At 44.0% G+C, this 22,998-nt stretch overlaps 1 protein-coding gene across 1 annotated transcript in view; it reads right to left on the reverse strand.

Moving 5' to 3' along the window:
- Positions 1–22,998, reverse strand: part of SLC49A4 (solute carrier family 49 member 4) — a 135,495-nt gene that overhangs the window by 59,496 nt on the left and 53,001 nt on the right. The window contains 4 exon segments of the mRNA XM_032763652.2: positions 4,407–4,437; positions 4,440–4,544; positions 4,547–4,659; positions 7,382–7,395. Coding sequence (XP_032619543.1) covers positions 4,407–4,437; positions 4,440–4,544; positions 4,547–4,659; positions 7,382–7,395 — 263 coding nt within the window.

Raw genomic sequence — 22,998 nt, forward strand, 5'->3', positions numbered from 1 at the left:
ATGTGTGTGCACCATGTGCACTGTCGCCAGAGATTTTCCCTTAGTGGTATCTATCAGGCTGTCTCTAAGCACCCTCTGGGGTGCCATGTACTGTACATGCGCCAGTGTTAGGGGCCTGGACAGTCCCGCACCCTTTCAGTTCCCCCTTGCCCGTAATTCTGACAGACGGGCAGGAAGGTGAGTCATGAAATGGACATGAATAACACATCTCAAAGAACAAGTTACGGAAAGGTTAGTAACCATTTTTTCTTCAAGTGCTCGGAGTTAATGGACATGCATATTGCAACACTGCTCATCCAAACTTGGCATTACCTCTGGACTGCTGAGTGATGGCGTAGTAGTGGGAGGAGAAGGTATGTACTGATGACTAGGTTGCAGCTCTGCAAATGTCCTAGATCAGGATCTGGGCCAGAAACGCCATTGATGAAGATTGAGATCCTGTCAAAGGAGTGGTCAAGATAGCAGGAGATAGAATGCCCACCTGTTTGTAGCACATATGAATACAGGAGGTGATCGAGGATGAGATTCTCTGGGCTGAGACCTGCAAGCCTTTCATCCTGTCTGCTACTGCCATGAAGAGCTGCATGAATTTACAGAACGGATTGGTCCTATCAACATAGAAAGCCAGGGCACGCCTAAAGTCCAGTGAGTGGAGATGCCAGTTCTCTGAATTGGTGTGCTGTTTCAGGAAAAAAACTGGCAGGAAAATAGATTGGTTACTATGAAACTGCAAGACTACCTTTGGGAGAAATACCAGGAGGGGGTGCAGTTGAACCTTGTCCTTAATGAACACTATACACAGGGGTTCTGACGTAAGGGCCCTAATTTCTGAGACTCTCCTGGCTTAGGTAATTGCCACCAGAAAGGCGATCTTCCAGGAGAGATCTGGCAAAGGGCACAATGCCAGCAGCTCAAAGGGAAGGCCCATGAGAGTCTTAACAAAACCAGATTTAGGTCCCACAGTGGAATCGGTTCACAAATTTGAGCGTCAAGTCACTATCTCTTTGAGAAAGCGGATGGACATTTCATGAGAGAAGACAGACTTACCATCCACTGGTAAGTGGAAGACAGATTGCCGCTAGATGTACTTTGACTGATGAAAAGGCCAAACCTTTTTGTTTCTGATGGAGCAAGTATTCCAGCACAGACTGGAGGGATGACTGGATCGGTGAGAGATCTTGTTGGGACGACCATACCGAGAAGCGTTTCCACTTGGCTAGATAGGTCACTCTAGTAAACGATTTTCTACCACTCAGCAAGACCGGGAGGACTTGCTCTGAGCAGGCCTGTTCCTCCAGGTTCAACCATGGAACTGCCATGCAGTCATGTGAAGGGCCCCGAGGTTCAGGTGGAGTAAATGGCTGTGGTTTTGAGAGATCAGGTCCGGGGTAGGGGTCCAGAAACATGCCAAATCAGTGCTGTTGTGGCCACGCAGAGTCTACACAGATAACCTGTGCCTTGTCTTGCTTGACTTTCAGAAGGATCTTGTATACCAGAAGAACTGGGGGAAAATGCATAAAAAAGGCGGTCTGTCCATGGAAGCAGGACAGCATCTGACAGGGAGCCTGGTCTGTGATGGCATAGTGAACAAAACTGCTGAGATTTCCTGTTCTGCCTGGTTGTGAACCAGTGTACCTGGGGAGACCCCCACCTCTGGTCACCTCTGGGTGAAGGGTCCACTTGTGGTGAGAAAAGAAAACCTGCTGAGGTGATCTGCCAGAGCATTCCAGGCTCCCAGAAGATGTGAAAGAAGCCAGGGTGAAAGAAGCGCCTCTAAGCTAAGAGAGGGGTTCTAACTATATACACTATCTACACTATGTACACTAAACTAGAAATTAAGATTAAAATAAAACTAAACTAGAGAATAACAAGAAAAAAAGCACTGAATGAAAGCCTTGCCAAAGCAAGAGGACCTCTTCCAGCGACCGTCATGGGCGATAAGAAGGAACTGAGAGGGTGCAGGGCCAGCTGGGCCCCTTATACCAGTGCATGAGTGTGCAGAACCAGAGGGCGCTATGGCTAGCCCGACAGATACCACTGAGGAAAAATTCTCTGGCAACTGTGCATGCAGTGCACACATACCTAATATGGAATGGATATGAGCAAGCACTCAAAGAAGCAGAGGCTATGTGGTACCCGCTTACATGATGAGCCAACTTCAAATGCTTGCTATTAAAGTAAAGAAAGTGCCCCATACCCTGTCATTATTAACCTATAAGAAAACGCACCTCATGAAGAATGGACTGGCACAAAGCATTGTAAATAGCCAGCAGAGTCCAATATACTTATATACATGCTTTTAAACATTGAGGTGCCTTTTCAAAAACATTTTAAATAGAAAAAAATAAGCCTAGCAAGATCTCTTGACTGAACTCTAGAGAGAAAACTGGGCCAAATTCTTAACTGACATGAAATGGTCAGCTATAGCAATTTACATTAGAAGAGAATCAAGCCCTAGATTCTTAAACTGGGGTTCAGCCATCTCTTTAAAGAAAATTTGCCACTGAACATGACTAGAATAAATTTCTTAAAACACCTTAGGAATTATCCTGCTGTGCTGAAGAAACCATCGCAAGGAAAAGCCTGGATAAATAAATCAAGTATTTCACAGTGTTCATTTTCATACATTACTACTATTCAGTAAATTGTTGCTTCTGAATAATAACTGTCACATAAATCTAAAGAATAGCATTATGTACTTTTTGGTTAAAAAAAAATCAAGATCAAGTGGGGTTTTATTCCACAATTATATTCTTAAATAATTATTTAACAAATAACTTTTGAAAGATTCTTACTAAGGCTGTCAAGCGATTAAAAAAAATAGATTGTACGATTAATCGCACTGTTAATAATAGAATACCATTTATTTAAATATTTTTGGATGTCTTCTACATTTTCAAATATATTGATTTCAATTACAACACAGAACACAAAGTGTACAGTGCTCACTTTACATTTATTTTTTATACCAAAAATATTTGGCTTTAAAAAAGAAAAGTAATTTTTCAATTCACCTCATACAAGTACTGTAATGCATCTCTTTATCATGAAAGTTGACTTACAAATGTAGAAATATATAAAACTGCATTCAAAATAAAAATGTAAAACTTAGAGCTACAAGTCCATCAGTCTATTTCTTGTTCAACCAATCACTCAACAACAAATTTGTTTAATTTGCAGGAGAAATGCTTCTCTACTTTAGTTTACAATGTCACTTGAAAGTGATAACAGGCGTTCGCATGGACTGTTATAGCTGCATTGCAAGAGATTTATTGTGCCAGATGCGCTAAAATTCATATGTTCCTTCATGCTCCATCACCATTCAGAGGACATGTGTCCATGTTATGAGGGGTCTGCTCATATGATCCAAAACAGTGCAGATCGACACATGTTCACTTCATTATCTGAGTCACAGATGCTACAGCATAAGGTTCTTTTTCTCTCTCTCTTTTTTTTTTTTTTTTTGAGGTTTGGGTCTGTTAGTTTCCACATCGGAGTGTTGTTTTTTTAAGACTTCTGAAAGCATCGCTCCATACTCTATCCTCTCAGATTCTGGAGGCATTCAGATTCTTAAACTTGTTCAAGTCCGTAAGCTATCTTTAGAAATCTCATATTGGTACCTTCTTGCATTCTGTCAAATCTGCATGAAAGTGTTCTTAAACCAACAACATGTACTGGTCATCTCTGAGACTGCTATACATGAATATATGGCAGAATTTGCAGGTAAAACAGAGCAGGAGACATAACTATTCTCACCAAGGAGTTCGTTACAAAATTCAATTAATGCATATTTTTTTAAACGAGATCATCAGCACTGAAGCATGTCCTCTGGAATGGTGGCAAAGCATGTTTTGATGCATTATGTATCAAAAAAAAATTACATTTGTAAGTTACACTTTCACCATAAAGAGATTGCAATTACTGTACTTGTATTGCGGTGAATTGAAAAATTATTCTTTTGTTTCTCATTTACAGTGAAATATTTGTAACAAAATAATATTAAAGTAGCACTGTACATTTTTTGTATCTGTTGTTGTACTGAAATCAATATATTGAAATGTAGAAAAACTCAATTTATTTAATAATTTCAATTGGTATTTTACTGTTCAACGTGCAATTAAAATTGCAATTAATCAATTTAAGCCTAAATGAGGCTGATTTAACACAGATATTGCATTTTAGAATGAATCTGTGGTCTGCGTTCAGAGAGACAGCCCAATGGTTACCCCACACGTGTGGCCAAAGGGAACAGAATAATAGCTCCCCTAGAACGCAGGATTCTACGCTTGAGCTACAGACAACTACTGTTTAAGCCATAGTCAGTTTTGTCTGCAGGCCAGCACTAGAGGCATAGTTCACACTTAACCACACAATAAAAGTAAATTAGTTTTAAAATCTGATACAACCAGCCTCAATGCGGTCTTTGATATGCTGCAGACGCTACTTTCAGATGCAAGTGCAAGATTGTGAGTTCCATTAGGATGAATGGAAACCACTAGTAGTGTCCTACAAAAATGCACATGCTGCACAAGATAATTGAGAGCAATGATGCAATAGTGTGTGTTCAGTCAGGACGGAAAACAGGTAGAAACCAGGTAAGTGTGAGAGAATGGAGCAGCATTTCATTACAGTTGGACTGCAATCCATTTAACAGCTGCCCTCATGAATCAGTCTGAATGGAGAAAAGGAATAACAAACATATTCAAGTTATTATTTAAACTTATATAGATCTAGAATGCACTAAATGTGTAACTCCCAAAAGACATGCAGAAATCATTAGCAGAAAAAGAATATTATATTATAAGAAGAAGCAGGACTAGACTCGGAAGAATTAGAAGTTTATTTGTTCTTATTAGCACTTAAATGAATGGAGAGTTAAATGTTCTCTTCAAAGAAGGATGGTGAAGGGAATAAAAGTGCATTGCTTTGGAGAGGAGGATTAGTGATAGGGTATAAAGGAAGAAGGCGGCTTAGGCAGGTCTAACTCTAGCGTTTTAAAACCGATTTTAGAGCGTTAAACTGAATTTATGCTGCACCCGTCCACCGAGGACCTTTATATCGATATAAAGGGCTCTTTAACGGTTTCTTGTACCCTCCCCGACGAGAGGAGTCGCGCGTGAAATGGTATTACCATATCGGATTAGGGTTAGTGTAGCCGCAATCGACGGTATTGCCTCCGGGTGGTATCCACAGTTGCACCATTGTGACCGCCTGGGCAGCAATCTGAACCTAGATGCACTGGCCAGGTAGACAGGAAAGCCTGGAACTTTGAATTCATTTCTGTTTGCCCAGCGTGGAGCTCTGTTCAGCACGGGTGCGATGCAGTCCCAATCAAAAAGAAGCTCCAGCATGGACAGTACGAAGATACTGGATCTGATCGCTGTATGGGGAGACGAATTGTTCTATCAGAGCTCTGTTTACAGAAGACAAAATGCAAAGCACTTTGAAAAAAATCATCCAGGCATGATACAGATCCACGCACAGTGCTGTGTGACAAACGTAACGAAAAGCCAAAGAATCAAATGGACGGCTCAAGGAGGGAGGGAGGGATTACGAGAGCTCCAGCTATTACCACCGTCCCTGCAAGCCTCGCGAAAATAATTTGTATTGCTGGTGAGCTACTACCAATTGCCTGTAGGCTCCAACACATTGTCACGGGAGGAGTTCATGGGTATATATCAATCATCAATTTGACTACTACTCATCCCCGCAACTCCGATGAAAAGAAAAGGAAAAAATCCAATTTCGTGACTTTTTTATATGTCACTTAGTCTTACTGTCCTGCACTGCTGCTACGAGGTCAAGAAAGCACGTGTGCAGGGTAGTTCGCAACAGCGCAATCCTCTCCCGCATGTCACCCAGTGCAACGGAATCCAACGACAAAGATGATTATGTTTCTTGGCATCATTACTTGATGCTCCTCCTGGCCTTCAGGTTGAGGTCGCGGCCGGGGGCGCTGGGTTAAAACATAGGAATGACTCCGTCATTCGCCGGTAGATGGTAAGAAGGCTGGTAACTACTTCATCATAGAACGGGCTGAGCTCACCCATTAAGGGGTGGGCCCTCCCTTTCCATGTCTAAAGAAAAGATTCTGCTACTGCCATGGCAGCTATCCGTAGCAGGATGCCTGGGCTTCCTCCCCCACAACCCATTATAGTCCTACCTGGACTATACATCAGCATGGAGGTTGCCTAACCCACTCATTTATCACTACTAAAAGTCAGTCGTTTTCTTCCTTGCAATCATTTATTAACTTCATACAAATGGAGGTACACTGGCAACAGTAGCACCCAGGAGGGTTGGGGAAACAGGGAAGTACACGGGTGGGGTTGTTGCAGGGGGCACCCACTTAGGAATGGGTATGTAGCTCATTCATTTCTACGGGATCTGACCACCGGAGCGGGCTTGTGCTCTCTGTACACTGGTTCTCTGCACACTTGCCCCATATGCTAGGCAGGACGACTCTATTTTAGATACAACATAAAGGAGGAATGACCGGGGAATCACTCCCATTTTGTCTTTGTGGCCCCCAGCCGACCTCAGCCAGGGGGCACCCATGACAGCAGCAGACGGTTACAGAACGACTGATAAACTGTTAATCTTCATCGCCAAATTTACAATGGCACAGCCAGATGGTTACAAACGACTGGTAACATCTCTGCTATCTTGCAAAGACAAATGAATGCTGTGTTTTAGCGCTGCAGTTACTGTCTGTAGTTTGGCATGCCAGCACACATAACAGGTGACAGTTGCGAAAAGGCAAAAACAGGCTCCACTACTGCCATGTTTATGGCGTCTGCCAGCGGCCAATCCAGGGGGAAAGGGTGCGAAATGATTGTCTTGCCGTGCTTTTCACGGAGGAAGGAATGAGTGACGACATTTATCCAGAATCACCCGCGACACTGTTTTTGCACCATCATGCATTGGGATCTCAACCCAGAATTCCAATGGGTGGGGGAGACTGCGGGAACTATGGGATAGCTACCCACAGTGCAACGCTCTAGAAATCGACGCTAGCCTCGGATGATGGACTCACATCACCGAATTAATGTCCTTAGTGTGGCCGCATGCACTCGACTTTATACAATCTGTTTTACAAAACCGGTTTATGTAAAATCGGAATAATCCCATAGTGTAGACATACCTTTAGTTACAGTCAAGCTTCAAAATGTTAAACCTAACCCCATGTGTGTTATGCAGGCACGAGTCCCACTGGGAGTTTTAAACCCCTTATTAGGTTTCAATTTTGGATCTATCACAAAGCGCTTTGCATATTTTCATTGTATTATTTACTTCCACACTAAAGGAAGATTTATGCTAAAAGCAAGATAAGATTGGATCCTTAGTTGTTCTGAGACAATCATATTCTGCTATTTAGAACAGCCATGTAGCAAACTACAATTTCCCTTTCCCTGCCCCACTCCCTAATGCATTCTCACCTGGGTCTAACAGTTAACGGTTGGAAATCAAAACAAAAGGTATTAGTCCCAAACACTATAGACACTGAATACACACATCCAGCACTGGCACAGTCAGCACACACATGGAGGAATTTCTGACGTCTCTTATAAACAAGGAATCGAGCCAGAAACCTTCCACTTTGACTTTTGCAAATGTAATCAGATTTGAGATGCCAAGACCTTTTGGAATTTATAAAAGACATGAAGTATAAAAAAGCAGTCAGGGACAATCTAGCTAGCAAGTCAGCCAAAATCATTTTCAATCTCCAAAAGGGATACACCTTAAGATGAGAGTGGAGGTGATCTCAAAATTTATTTTGATGGTTATTTTTAAAAAATGAAATGTGAACCCTCTGTTACTGCTGCAAGAACACAGTCATAAGAAACAACGATATGGCCTAAAAATGGGAAACATAAGCCAAGCTTAATCAGCATTTAGGCAACACTTCAAGCCACAAATGCTGAACGTCACAGAGCATTGCAGGAGCTTTAAAACGTAAAATCTCAGGAAAAGGCTGATAGACAGTTTATCAAGTTAAAAATCTAACACGTGCCTATAAAAAAAAAACAACTGATGAATTCCACTCATTCAACATTAATTTCAATTCAAATCTATTAAGGAAACTTATAAAAGATACTTTAGAGCAAAAAAACACCATCACATACCATCTAAAGGAAACATTTTACTGACTCTTTACTTGGGGGTTAAATTATATTAATGATTAAATAAAAGGAAAAATATCTGTTATAAATCTAACAATTAGATGTGTTATCCTTTCTTTGTAATATGCAACTCCAGCTATACTATCTCATGCTCTGATTTTAATGGACATCGCAAGCTAAGCAGGATCAAGTATGTTCAATTCTTAGATTGGAGGTCTCAAAAAACCCCAAACGAACAGTTACTGACCTTCTGTAACAAGTTGTTCTTCAAGATGTGTTGCTCATGCTGCGGCCCTGCAAATGTCTTGCATTGGAACCTGGACCAGAAATGCTGCTGAAGAGGCCTGCACTCTTGTGGAATGAGCAGTCAGGATGGCAGACAGTGGAACATTCGCTTGCTCGTAGCATGCCTAAACGCAGGAGGTTATACAGGATGAGATTCTTTGAGCAGAAACCAGGAGGCCTTTCATCCTTTCTGCTATTGTCACAAAAAGTTGCATGGATCTGAGTAGTTTAGTTCTTTCGATGCAGAAGGTGAGGGCACGCCTAACATTCAATGAGTGAAGCTGCAACTCTTCTGAATTCTTGTGCCGCTTCGGGAAGAAGACTGTCAGAAAAATGGCTTGGTTGCTATGGAACTGTGAAACCACCTTTAGCAGGCAGATGTGGGTGCAGTTGAATCTTGTCCTTGCAGAACACAGAGTATGATGGTTCTGATGTAAGGGCCCCGATTTCAAAGACCCTTCTAGCTGAGGTAATTGCTATAAGGAAGGCAACCTTCCAGGAGAGAAACAGCAGAGGAGATGATACAAGCAGCTCAAAGGGAGGGCCTGTGAGTTTTGATAGGACCAAGTTCAATCCCACGGGGGAATTGTTTGCAAACCTGAGGGTGAAGTCTCTCTAACCCCTTAAGAAAGCGAATTGTCATCTCGTGAGAGAAAACTGACCGACTGCCCACTGGCGGATAGAAGGCTGAAACTGCTGCTAGGTGTACCTTGACACATGTGTGTGCCGTGCCTTGTTGTTTTAGGTGAAGCAAGTACTCCAGAACAGACAGAAGGAAAACCAAGCCAGAGAAAGGCTTCATCGGGATGACCATATCAAGAAACACTCTTACTTGGTGAGGTAGGTAGCCCTAGTAGACAGCTTCCTACTATCCAGCAAGACTTGTCAAACGTGTTCTGAACAGGCTTGCTCCTCCAGGTTCAGCCATGGAGCTTCCATGTGATCATGTGAAGGGACCTGACATTTGGTGGAGCAAACGGATGTGGTATTGCAAAATCAGGTCTGAACAGAGTGGGAGTGATAGCATGGGTGCTACTGTTAAGTTTAGCAGCATGCCAAATCAGTGTTGGCATGGCCATGCCAGGGTCATAAGAATAACTCTCATCCTGTCCCACTTGATTTTTAGAAGGATATTGTGTACTAGAGGAACTGTAGAAAATACACAGTATAGGCGCTCTGTCCATGGAAACAGGAAGGCATCTGAAAGGGAGCCAGGGCTGTGCCCATACAGTCAGCAAAACTGATGGCATTTTCTGTTCTGCCTGGTCGTGAACAGGTCTACCTGGGGAGATCCTCACCTTTGGAAGATGAACCTGGTGACCTCTGGGTGAACGGACCACTCGAAGTAAAAGGAGAGAGATCTGTTGAGGTGATGAGCCAGGATGTTCCGGGCCCCTGGAGGATGGGAAGCCTCGAGATGGATGAAATGCTTCATGCAGAAGTCCCATAGATGGATGGCCTATTGACATAGAGCAGAGGAGCATATTCCTCCCTGCTTGCCGATGTAGAACATGGTCGTGGTGTTGTCCATCGGTACTCGCACTACCTTGCCTGTGGGAAAGAAACACTCGGCAAGATGAGCAGATGGCTCTTAACTCCCTGACATTTTTATGCCCAGAACAGCTCTTCCAGGGACCATAGGCCCTGCCTCTTGAGGCGATCACGGTGGGCTCCCCAACCTAGGTCTGAAGCGTTCGATACTAAGGGCACAGATGGCTGGGGGACAACAAAGGGAATGCCCACCACTGCTGACTGGAGGTCTCTTCCATCAGTTGAGGGAGGCAAGGATTGGGGCCGGAACAATAACTACTGAGTCCAAGTGGTGTCTGTTCAGTGAGTACACTGAAGCTAACGAGGGAACTGAGGTGCAGCCTTGCATGCCATACATGGAAGTGCACACGGCCACGTGTCCAGGAGCTTGAGGCAAACCTGGGCTGTTCTGACTGGGTGGGCTGTGACCTGGGATATCAGAGCCGACATTGTGTGGAATCGAGCCTCTGGAAAGAAGGCTCTGGTCTGGGTTGAGTCGAGCACTGGCCGGATAAACTCTATTCCCTGTACTGGAATGAGAATCGACTTTAGTTCATTTATCAATTGGCCCAGTGTTCAGAAAGTGGCTTGGACCAGGCCCGTGTTGTTCTTTACTTGGGCCTCTGAGCAACCCTTGATCAGCCAGTCATCGAGATACGGGTACACTTGAATGTCTTGCTTTCTGAGGAAGGCTGCTACCACCATCATGCATTTCGTAAAAACCCAAGGGGCTGCAGACAAGCCAAATGCAAGGAGGGTGGACTGGTAATGGGTCTGGTTTACGATAAATCTGAAGAATCTTCTGTAGCCATGGAAGATGGAAATGTAAAAGTAAGTATCCTTAAGTTGAGGGCGGAGCACAAATCCTCTGGATTGAAGGAGGGGATGATGGAGGCCAGGGAGACCAGGCGACACCTCAGTTTCTTGAGATAATTGTTGAGGCGAAGCAGGTCCAGGATGGGACGAAGTCCCACTCTCCCCCCGTGGTCTTTGGGATTAAGAAATATCGGGAGTAAAACTCTTTCTCTCTCAATTTTTGAAGTGACTCTTCCACAGACCCCATCTGTAGGAGGATCTGCAACTCTTGGGCTAAGAGTTGCTCGTGAGAAGGTTCCCTGAAGAAGTTGGAGGGTGGGAGAGAGGGGTGGATGAAAACTGAAGAGTATAACCATTTACCACTCTATTTAGCACCCAGGGGTCTGATGTGATGGGGGACCACACTGGGCTGAAGTGTGAAAATCGGTCCAAAATCAAAGAGGAGGCGGGGGCAGGATTCAAAGCAGGAACTGATTATAGTGCCTTTGAGTGCACTTTTGAAAGGCATGTTTGGGGCCACTGGAGTACCTATGTGATCCTGGAATCGAAGCTGAGGTAGATAGAAGTGGTTGATGACATTTGTAACCTCTGCCCCTTCTTTTTACTAGGTCCTGTCTTGGTGGCGGAGCCAAAAAGTGGACTGACTGTTGAGCCCTAAAGTGCTTCCTCAGAGTAGATGGTGCATAGAGGCCTAGCGACCTGAAGATAGCCCTTGAGTCCTTTAGGCCATGGATCTTTGTGTCTGTTTGCACTGAAAAAAACAATGAGCCTTCAAAACGGAGGTCCTGAATCGACAGCTGAACATCCTCAGGTAGCCCCAAGAACTGCAGTCAAGAGCATTGCCTTATGGCCACTGCAGAGGCCGTCATCCTGGCTGTGCGTTGGCTGGGTCCAGTGCCGCCTGGAGTGAGGCTCTGGCAACATTCTTTCCTTCCTTTAAGGGGGCAGAAAATTTCTGCCTTCAGTCCTGAGACACAGTCTTTAAATTTGTACAAGGAGTCCCACAAATTGTAATCGTATCTCCCAAGCAAGGCTTGGGGAGTCCACCTGTCGAATTTTCTCCCAAACAGAGTTTCCTTGCACCCTTCTGTTTGTGGGTAGTACTTTTTTAGCCCTGTCTAGACCTCTCATTAGCTCTCAATATAACTAGGGAGCCAGGAAGGGGGTTAGAGTATAGGTATTCGTACCCTTTGGCTGGCACACAGAATTTCTTCTCTACCCTCTTCGAAGTGGCAGGGATAGAACATGGGGTCTGCAAGAGGAGTTGTTCTAGCAACCATCATGGACAATAAGGAACTGAAAGAGGTGGAGACCAGTGAGACCTCCTATACCAGCACATAGGTGTGAGGCATCAAAGGATGCTAGAGCCGGCCCGATGGATACCGCTGAGGGAAAAATCTCCGGCAACAATGCATGCAGCACACACTCCCCTAATGTGGAATGGACATGAGCAAACACTTGAAGAAGAATCTGGTGATTTAGCAGAGAGATTAAATCAGTACTGAAACAATGCTCCAGAATGGGTTAAGAAATGACATGCTGTCTTTGAGCAAGTTGTAAAATGAAGACCTATTATCTTTGTAAAGGTCTATAATTGCATATATAACCTCAGAGATACAAAAATATTCACTTCACTGTACAAACCCAAGATGGAGACATCACGTGTTAATTCAGTACATTATCCAAAATAACTTAAATGAGGGGGGAAATTTTTTTGAAATAAAGACTTCATATTTGTCTCTTCAGTTAATTTTCTTTAACTCATGATCTCATTCCTTTCCCATTTAGTATGACATCTTTTTAATTATATCATGCCAGCTCTATTTGCCTCTTAGTCATCTATAAAGCCTGGTGCTATCCCATCATATAGCCGATTTCTTTTACAAGTATTTTCACATTATTTTTCAAATGACAATATTTTAGGTTTTTAAATTTCAACTTTATTCTCTCAACTATTTGTGCTTCCAGAGTATTTCCTGCTTCAAATGTTTATGCATATGTTTGTATTGTTAACTTAATTTTATCCTTCATTCATGAACTTGCTTGAATTAGGTTACTTTCCAAGAGAAGGAGATTATTTTCACTGTTCCTCTATGTATCTCTAGCTTGTCTCCCAAAGGAGATGGAAGAGATACTCAAAATGTGGTTCAGTGCATTCAGTAGCAACCTACTACTAACATATAGTTAGTAGCAGCTAATAAAGATGACAGAAATATGAACACAATAGTATCAAGGATTGCTGTTGTTACAGTGTCTTGCTATCCATGAACTAGATTCGGTCTAAAAGACTATCAAGACTATTTCCTAAAGACCCTCATCAGCACTAAAAATTGCTCTAAGATTAGAACATTTGTTCCCATTATTTCCCCATTTTCTTCTGTTTGTGTTATCCAAAAAGAGCAAAGAGCAACTACATTTTTTTTCCTACAGCCTTACACTGTAATTTAAGTTTGATTCTGTAATACAAGATGTCTTTTGTATGAAAGGCGAGGACTGCAAGAGAATTTTAGTCCAGTTCTGAACCCAGCTGGAAATTTTTAAGACCTGACACACTAACAGTTGAATTTTGATTGATTCTGTGTTCATCTCTGTTCTACTCTCAGATTTCCACATTAATTAGATAAATATTGGGAAAGTATTTTCAGGTACCAAGCAATGTAGAAAGTATTGAGCTCAAACAACAGAAAATATCTCAAGAGTGTGACACTTTTTATCACAATCATGAAAAAAAATTACGACAGAAAAATTTCATACGGAATTTAACACAGACTTATAAAATAACCAATTGTTCTGCTTCTGCCTTAAAATGGAAGTGGGTGAGTGCAGGCCTGATTCAAATACCATCTTTGCAGCCATCTGAGAAACCCATGGTTTAGGAGCACTTTCTGGATATCTGCTCCTTTGGCTAGTGAATTTGGCATTAAGTGAAACTTACATTTGGAGGGTGGGTCCTGGATTCTCTGCTAAAAGCTTTTTGACTCAGGGAGTGGCACTTGTTTTAGTCTTTCGACTTTAAGTATCATGTATCACAGCATTCTATAATAAGGAGTGCTTGTAAAGACATGTACAGGATAAAAATTAACTGCCATACAAATAGACAGGTCATGTGAATCATCCAATTGTCCTAGATCATCTTTTTAGTTAGCGACAGACAGGGCAATGGAGAATCTGCATAGAACAATAGAGGCTGAGATTCCAAAGAGCTCTGTAGTCCATCCTGTTTGCGTCTTTTCAAGGTTTTTATCACGTCTAATTGTAAATGATTCAAGCTATAGAGTTTTTACACTTCCCTCGGGTCACTAATCCACATCCAGACACTGGTCTATGCTGAAAATTTACACTGGCCTAGCTATGTGTCTCTCAGGGGTGTGAAAAATCCACATCCAAGAGATGTAGCTATGCCAACCTAGCCCTCTGTGTAGACAGTGCTAGGTCAACAGAAAAAGTCTTCCATCAACCTAGGTACCACCTCTCAGGGAGGTAGATTACCTACAGCAACAGGAGATCCCCTCCTGTCACTGTAGAGAGTGTCTACACTGAAGTGCTACAACACAGCAGCTGTGCCACTGCAGTGTTTTAAGTGTAGACATAGCCTAAAGACTGGGAGTGGATGAGTCACTACAAGGACTTAAAAAAACCTGAACTTCCCTATGCTAATTTGCCCATACTGTTACTCTTACTTTCTTGTGAACTGTTTGAAATAAGCCACCCTGATTACCACTAGAAAAGTGATTTTTCATCGTGTTTATAATAGTCCACTTTAATTGATTTGTCTCAACTCCCCCCCACCCCCCCCAGGTAAGGCAATTCCCATCGTTTCATGTATTACTAGAGATATCTTCCTACTGTATTTTCCACTCCATTCATTTAATGAAGTGGGTTTTAGCCTATGAAAGCTTATGCCCAAATAAATTTTTAGTCTATAAAGGTGCCACAAGTACTCCTCGTTGATTATACAATTATGTTAAGGTCCCTTCTTGCATCATGTGCACCAATCACCTCCTAGCATTACAAGCACTGCAATGCCAAGCATAGCAACAAATATTAGTGGCTTTCAGCTTCAAATTGCTGCCTCAAAGTATCCCTGATCCTTATGGCACCGCACTGTGCCCCTCTAATAGCCCTGGTCCGTCTGTTCAAACTCAGCATCCAGGCACTGAGCCTCTGTGGTCCAGCCCTGAGTGAAGCTTTCAACCTTCCCTTCACAAATATTATGGAACGTACAGCACACAGCTATAAGCATAGGAATACGGTTATCGGCCATGTCCAGCTTCCCATACAGGCATCGCCAGCAGGCTTTTAAATGGCCAAACGCACACTCCACAGTCATTCTGCACTTGCTCAGCCTGTTGTTGAACCGCTCCTTGCTGCTGTCAAGTTGCCCCATATATGGCTTCATGAGCCACAGCATTAAGAGGTAGGCAGGGTGTCCCAGGATCACAATAGGCATTTCGGCTTCCCCTACGGTGATCTTCTGGTCAGGGAAGAAAGTCTCTGCTTGCTGTTTCTTGAACAGGCCAGTGTTCCGAAATATGCGCGAGTCATGCACCTTTCTGGAGCAGCCTGCATTAATGTCTGTGAAATGCTCACAGTAATCCACAAATGCCTGGAGAACCATTGAGAAATACCCCTTGCAATTAATGTATTCAGTGGCTAGGGGGTCTGGTGCTAGAATTGGAATGTGACAGAATTGTCAGTTAGGGAAGCCCATTTGTGCAAAGCTATCCACAATGTCACGCACGTTGTTCAGAGTCACGGTCTTTTGGAGTAGGATGCGATTAATGACCCTGCACACTTCCATCAACGTGACTCTAACGGTCGACCTTTCCATTCCGAACTGGTTAGCAACCAATCAGTAGCAGTCTGGAGTAGCCAGCTTCCACAGTGCAAACGCCACGCGCTTCGCCAACGGCAGGGCAGCTCTCATTCTCGAGTCCTTGCGCCACAGGGCTGGGACGAGCTCATCACACAGTCCCGTTAATGTGGTTTTCCTCATGCGAAAGTTCTGCAGCCACTGCTCGTCATCCCAGATATGCATCACAATGTGATCCCACCACTAAGTGGTTGTTTCCCCGAGCCCAAAAGCAGCATTCCACTGAGATCAGCACCTCCGTGAATGCCACAGCAATCTTGTGTTGTAGCTACTACACATGGCAAGACCAACATTACACTCCTCTTGATTTTGTAGTTTAAGGAACTCCACTGCCACTAGTGATGTGTTAGTCAGTGCAAACAGCATTCTTGTCAATAGCTCAGGATTCATTCCTGCAGCCTGAAAGAGGTAGGGCAGGGCGTGCAGTACACAAACCAGTGAAAGATGGCACCAAATGTGGACGGAAGCACAAGGATTGCTCAAATGCGAAGCAATGCATCACAGGGAATTGGGACAGGACCCAGGATGCCTCACGACCCCTTCCACCTTCCCACAAGTCTTAGTGACAAAAGAGAGAGAGGTGCTCTGTGAGATAACTGCCCAGAGTGCACCACTCTGAATAGTGCTGCAAGTGCCATAATTGTGAACACGCTATTGCACAGGCAGCAGTCAGTATGAACACACAACAGTGGTTTTCCTTCGGCACTCTCTGAGTGGTGCTGTAACTGCCAGCACTGTAAGTAGACGTGCCCTTATTGTAGTCATGTCCTTCCTTAAAATTAGCCTGTGCTTCCGTGTCTGATTCACCCAACACAATTGCAACATCACAATTGATCAACAAGGAAGTAATTACCAGGTTTTAAATACTGAAACTGTACCTGTGATAGATATGACAATATGCTGGACAAATTTTACTGTATCAAGTTAAACCTTATTGAATTAAGTTTAAGTATTTTAGCAATTCATTGTATTAAAAATGCAAATGTTTACATAATACTGAGAGATTGCACGTATTTTCTTGGTGATGGGGGACTACAGCCCCCCTGGAACTAAGAACGGTGGGGGTGGGCGGTAAGAGCAGTGGTGAGGTTAATTCACTCAAGTTGTAATACCTCCATGAGTTATGACCACTTGGAGAGAGCCTTACATATACTGGTTCAAACTGGATTCTCTGGGGAACAACAGAGAAAAAAAGGATATTTGGTTAAACAGCCTGAGATAAAACGGACTCAGGGCTTTCATGAGCCCTACAGGTGGCCAGCCCTAAAATATGAGCTTTTAGCAACATAAGACATAGAACAGGAGTAAGCCCCAGGTTGCCAAGTCCTGTCTCCTATCATCACAAGCAACTCCACCATACAATTGCACTCAGATCTGAAGCGAAGCAGGCCTCATACTCAAAGATAAGGGACCATCATGATCTTCTAGTCCGACCTCCTGCACATTGCAGGCCACAGAACCTCACTCACCCACTCCTGTAATAAATCCATACCCTCTGGCTGAGTTACTGAAGTCCTCAAATCATAGTTTAAAGACTTAAGTTACAGAGATTCCATCATTTATGCTACTTTAAACCTGCAAGTGATCCATGCCTTAGACTGCAGACAAAGGTCAAAACCTAGCAGGGTCTCTGCCAATCTGACCTGGGGGGAAATTCCTTCCTGATCACAAGTATGGCAATCAGCTAGATCCTGAGCATTGGGCAAGACCCACCTGCAAGACACCTGGGAAAGAATTCTGTAGTAACTCAGAGTTCTCCCCACCTAATGTCCCAGCACCAGTCGCTGGAGATATCTGCTGCTAGGTAGGTAGTCTCATCATACCATCTCCATAAACCTGAAGTCTTGAAAATCAGGGTACACTTATACTACCCGCCGGATCAGCAAGTAGTGTTCAGTGTATCGGGGATCAATTTATTGTGTCTCGTCTAGATGCAATAAATCAATCCCAGAATCGACGCCTGTACTCCTCCTCGGCAGGAGGAGTAAGTGGAGTTGATAGGGGAGGCGCGGCAGTCGACTCGCTGCCGTGAGAACGGACAGGTAAGTCAAACTAAGATACTTCAACTTCAGCTATGTGAATAGTGTAGCTAAAGTTGCATATCTTAGTTAGGAGCCGCCCGCTAGTGTAGCCCAGGCCTCAGTCTTGAAGCCAGTTAGCGTCTCCACCCCCCACCCATCTGGTCCTCTTGGAAGGCTTAGGTAGTCTGCCTTTTGCAGGGAATATCACAGCATAGCCAGGAAACTGTGCAAACTGCAAATACAAGGGGTCCTCGGTATACGCAAAATAACAGATAAAGGGAGATGTATCTGTTGCTCATCATTAGGGAAACATGTTCCGATTCACGTCGGTCCCAATCTGCCTATCATTTGCAGTACTGTACTGTAAGTTGCAAATGACAGATATGCGGATCCAGACCAACGTGAATCGGAACATGTTCCCCTATTATACAATACTGTATTTGTGACTGCTGGCGGCCCACAGGGCTGCTGATCAGCTCCTCCCATTCCCTTCCCAGTGCCTCCTGCCTGCCACAATCAGCTGTTCAACGGCATTCAGGAAGTGTGTGTGGGAGGGGGGGCCCAGAGGACAGTGGTGCTGGAACCCTTTTCACAGAATATTAGGGTTGGAAGGGACCTCAGGAGATCACCTAGTCCAACCCCCTGCTCAAAGCAGGACCAATCCCCAGATAGATTTTTGCCCCAGATCCCTAAATGGCTCCCTCAAGAATTAAACTCACAACCCTGGGTTTAGCAGACCAATGCTCAAACCACTGAGATATCCCTCCCCACCATAGTGGGAGTGCTGAGAAACAGCCCCCCTTACTCCTGTCCAACCCCACCCCAGCTTGGGCTGGGAGCCATGCCATGTCTCCAGGGGCGGGGGGGAGAGGATATGACCCAGACAGACAGGAGTAAGGTGGCAACATCTGGGGGCAGGCACAGGGCCAGGAGTGGAGCCCTGGGCTTGCAGCTGGGACCCCACATGCGGGACCAGTAGCAGAGTCCTGGCTGCAGTGACCCCAGATACAGGGCCAGCAGCCGGGAAGCAGGGCTGGTAGTCAGGATCCGAGTCCCGGGCATGGAGCCCTGGGTGCGGGGCTGGGAAGCTGAGTCCTGGGCTCGGGGCCCCAGACACGAAGATGGGAGTAGGCCCCCAGTGCAGAGCCGGCGGCCAGGACCCAAGCCTCAGGCTGGGGAGCAGAGGTCTGGGCGTGGGGACAGCAGCCCCACCTAAAACCTGGGGGTGCTGCAGTATCACCCACATGGCTAGTTCCCGCACCTATGGGAGAGGGTGGAGTGGGGATGGGGCATGCTCAGAGGAGGCAGCAGAAGTGAGTGGGAAGAGGAGGGGTGGGGCTGGAGGGGGGGTGGAAGAGGTAATGGGGGGTTTCCGTAATCAGTTCCTTTTCAAAGAACACAACCCAACGTATACCAGATGACTCACTGTACCTCGTGAGAGGGATCTAGGTAAGTTTACACTGCACTTAAAAACGCCATGCAGCGGCCTGTGCTACTTGACCCACATTCGCGGGCCTAGAGCTGTGGGCTTGTTTTCAACTGCAGTGTAATGTTGGGCTCAGATGAGGCCTGGTTTCTAGCCTTGCAAGGTGAAAGGTCCTGAGTCAGAGCTGAACGTCTAAACCCAATTAAACAGCTCACACCGAGCCCCAGTCAGCTGATGTGGGGCCAGTCTGCAGGTGCTAATGCAAACTATAGACAACCCCGAGGAGTCTCCATAACAAAGGTGATTGGCTAAGTAGCCTGGAATTTACAGTGGGTGCCCTTGCTGGATCACATAAGGTGAATACAGGTGTAGTAGCAGCCCTGAACTGTGACAGTATGCCATGGTATGCCCACATCTTGAATACTGTGTGCAGATGTGGTCGCCTAATCTCAAAAAAGATATATTGGATTTGGAAAAGATTCAGAAAAGTGCAACAAAAATGATTAGGGGTATGGAATGGCTTCCGTATGAGGAGAGACTTTTCATCTTGGAAAAGAGAAGACTAAGGGAGAATATGAACGAAGTCTATAAAATCATGACTGGTATGGAGAAAGTAAATAAGGAAGTGTTATTTACTCCTCCTCATAACACACGAACAAGGGGTCACCAAATGAAATTAATAGGCAGCAGGTTTAAAACAAACAAAAGGAAGTGTTTAATCACACAACTCATAGTCAACCTGTGGATGCTGTGACGGCCAAGACTATAACAGGGTTAAAAAAAAAAAAAACTAGATAAAGTCATGGAGGAGAGGTCCATCAATAGCTATTAGCCAGGATGGGTAGGGATGGCATCCCTAGCCTCTGTCTGCTAGAAGTTGGGAATGGGTGACAGGGAATGGATTACTTGATGATTACCTGTTCTGTTCATTCCCTTTGGGGCACCTGGCATTGGCCACTGTTGGAAGACAGGATACTGGGCTAGGTGGACCTTTAGTCTGACCTAGTTCGGCCATTCTTATGTTATGTTAACAGTAACATCACTGAATGAACTGAGCAAGAAAAACAAGCTGATTATACAAGAGGATTTACTGATCAGTGGTAACACTATCATTAAGGTTGAAACTTTCTATTCAAACCCTTTTGTATTAGTCTTTGACTAGAGTTTAGTAAATCTGAAGATCCACCTTCATCTAGTTACTGAAACGGAAAAAGAGCAGTCTGTCTCCCTTCTCTCAGAGCTGTGTGAAGGAGCGAAGGGTGTCTTCATAACACTACTCCTTCTAGCTGCTGTGAGGCTGAAGGTAAAAGGTCCCTGCTACATTTCTGCCTTCACAAACAACACCATGTCCGCCTCTGCTGCTGTTTACAGGTTCAAACAACAACAACTGAAAAGATTCTTGACAGTTTCATTGCCGCCCACATTTTTAAATAGAGGCACTAAAAATAATTAGTGTTTTGTTAGTTTTATTCTCAGCTGTTTGGCAAACCTATGAGCAGCAGCAGAGGCAATGACCTCTGCCCATGGGATGACTCAGAAAAAATAACACTGTATCAAGTCACATTCAGTTCACAATTGACAGATTCTTTGCTGGCATTTATAGCTGCTTTACGAAAGGATTTTTTGTAGAGAAGTTTACATTTTGCAGTACCTGATGATTATGTCCTCACATTTACCAGGGAAAGCTTCTCATTTACCATAGGCAGTGAATTATTCAATCCATGCTAATTTTCATTACTCAGCTCATTTAAAACAGATGGTGACTTCTTCCGAGTTCATACAGTGATTAATAATTTGTAGGAGCTACTGGAAACAAACAACAGAAGCTTTCATGTGCGGATCTCCAAGCACATTTCGAACATGAATGGATTTAGCCTTGCTAGACGGCAGTGAGGTGAGTAAATATTAACCACATTTTACAGACGGAGAAACTGATGCACGGTGAGGTTAAGTCACTTGCCCAAAAAATAAAAAATATATGAAAAAACAGACTATTCACATTGTACATTAGAAGATTTATTACAGGCTAGGAGGAAACTGATTCTACTTCTTGAGTGAAAAAAATATAATTTTCACAATGGCTAGGTCTTTTCCTTAGACTCATGCTAGAGGTTTAGAATTGTTAAGTTATAAAGGTAGACGGAAACCAGGAAGCTAGATAATATCAGTGCTTTCTAGCAATACAATTCCACTAAAAAGCATCAAACCCTCTCTTGCTTACGGCCCAAAGATAATTTACCTACAGTCCATAGCGGGATAAAAGAACTGGGAAGCAAATATACATCTGGAGAAAGTAATGTATTAAACTAACTGACCAAATGATTTCTTTGTGTATAAATGGTAACTTTTTCAAGATTTTCATTAAATGATACATTTGTAAGGCAAAAGCTTTGTGCCATCTGGATGTTCAGGGATTGTGGCTGTTAGCGTTTTCTGGTTTGTTTTTGACACATGTAGTCACTGATATATGTGGGATAATGTAAGGACATTTTTCTCAGTAAAAAGAATTATTACAGGCAGAAAGTCATAGTCATAGCAGAGCCACTGTGTGGTACATTATTTCTGGCAATAAATTACATAAAAATTCTTATAAATGTACCATCTACAGTTTTCATTAGGAACTCAGCTCACATCTCATCTGTTGTACTTATTGCAGCCTCATCACAATCTATCATGTTATTAGAGAATGAGCTGACTTTGAAATGACCAACATCAGATCAGAACATCTCTCAGATTTAAACATTTTATTAAAGCTAATGTTAAAGAAATTATGTAATATCATAGGTTGAAAAAAGAGTGTCTGTACATCTGGGTACAGTATTTAGATTATTCACAAATACAGAGTTTGTTTTTAAAAAGTCATATGATACACAGAGTACATAATCAGCAATAATCCAAATTTAGGTGAATAAATTTAGGAACACAGTTTAGATATTAGCATCCAAGTATTCGGATACATCACTGATCAGAAGTTGTACAGAGATTTGGTTGTAGAAAGCAAAACGTATCAATAAGTGGAGATTGTCCCTCAGTAATTGAGAATTAGGGTAGGTTGTCCATAGGAAATAAAATCTATCAGGGAAGTCTTTCAGTTACTTTCCTTACTGTGCTTCTCATAAGCACTCTAGCTCATCCCTCCTGGCATTGCCAATGTCTGGTGATGTGTTTTATGTAGATGTCCCTCAAACATCTGATGGCATCTGACACCATAAGTTGCCGCATCAGCCAAGCGCAGTCTTGACTGATTCCGCATTCTCGCAACACTAGCTCGTTACTGGGGTCCCATGTGCCCAAGGCTCCAACGATCAGCACGTGTGTCTGAACCTGGTAACACCTAGCTCTCAAGGTGACGGCCAGAGGGGAGCATTTCTCCACCTTTCAAGTTCGGGCATTGTGGAAGGCTGAGGTCCTGTTCTCAAAGGGCACTGTGACGTCCACCAAGATGATCTTCTTCCAGTACTCACTGGGTGATGACAATATGTGGTTGCAGTTAGCTGTCAGTTCCGAGGATGGTGGAGTTCATGGCAACCTTTCCTTTGGGTGGTGGGATGGCTCTGACCAGAGATCTAGGATGGCATTGTGTCCCAACTGCCAGGCTCTGGAATGGGGCTTACAGGAAGTGGGGTAGGGTCTTGATGGCACAGTGTCACTTCCTACATCACTTGTCCTGATTCCCGTGGCGGACAGCTCCGTTCAGCAGAACACAGTTGAGCTGGGCTCTGTGGATGAACCTTCAGTCAGCAAATCGGGTGAAGCTGCCCCCGGGGAGGAAGCAGTTGCTGGAATCCCTCTTGCACATCGCCTCAAAAGCCTTGCCCTGGTCAGGCTTCCGCTTCAGGTTTTCAACATACTGGCAGCAGATGGCATCCTTCAGGGTCCTCTCCGGCATGGTTCTAGCTTACAGAGTGAGGACTGTGTAGTCTG

Source organism: Chelonoidis abingdonii, chromosome 10 (assembly GCF_003597395.2).
Source record: "Chelonoidis abingdonii isolate Lonesome George chromosome 10, CheloAbing_2.0, whole genome shotgun sequence".
Lineage (NCBI taxonomy): Eukaryota > Metazoa > Chordata > Testudines > Testudinidae > Chelonoidis > Chelonoidis abingdonii.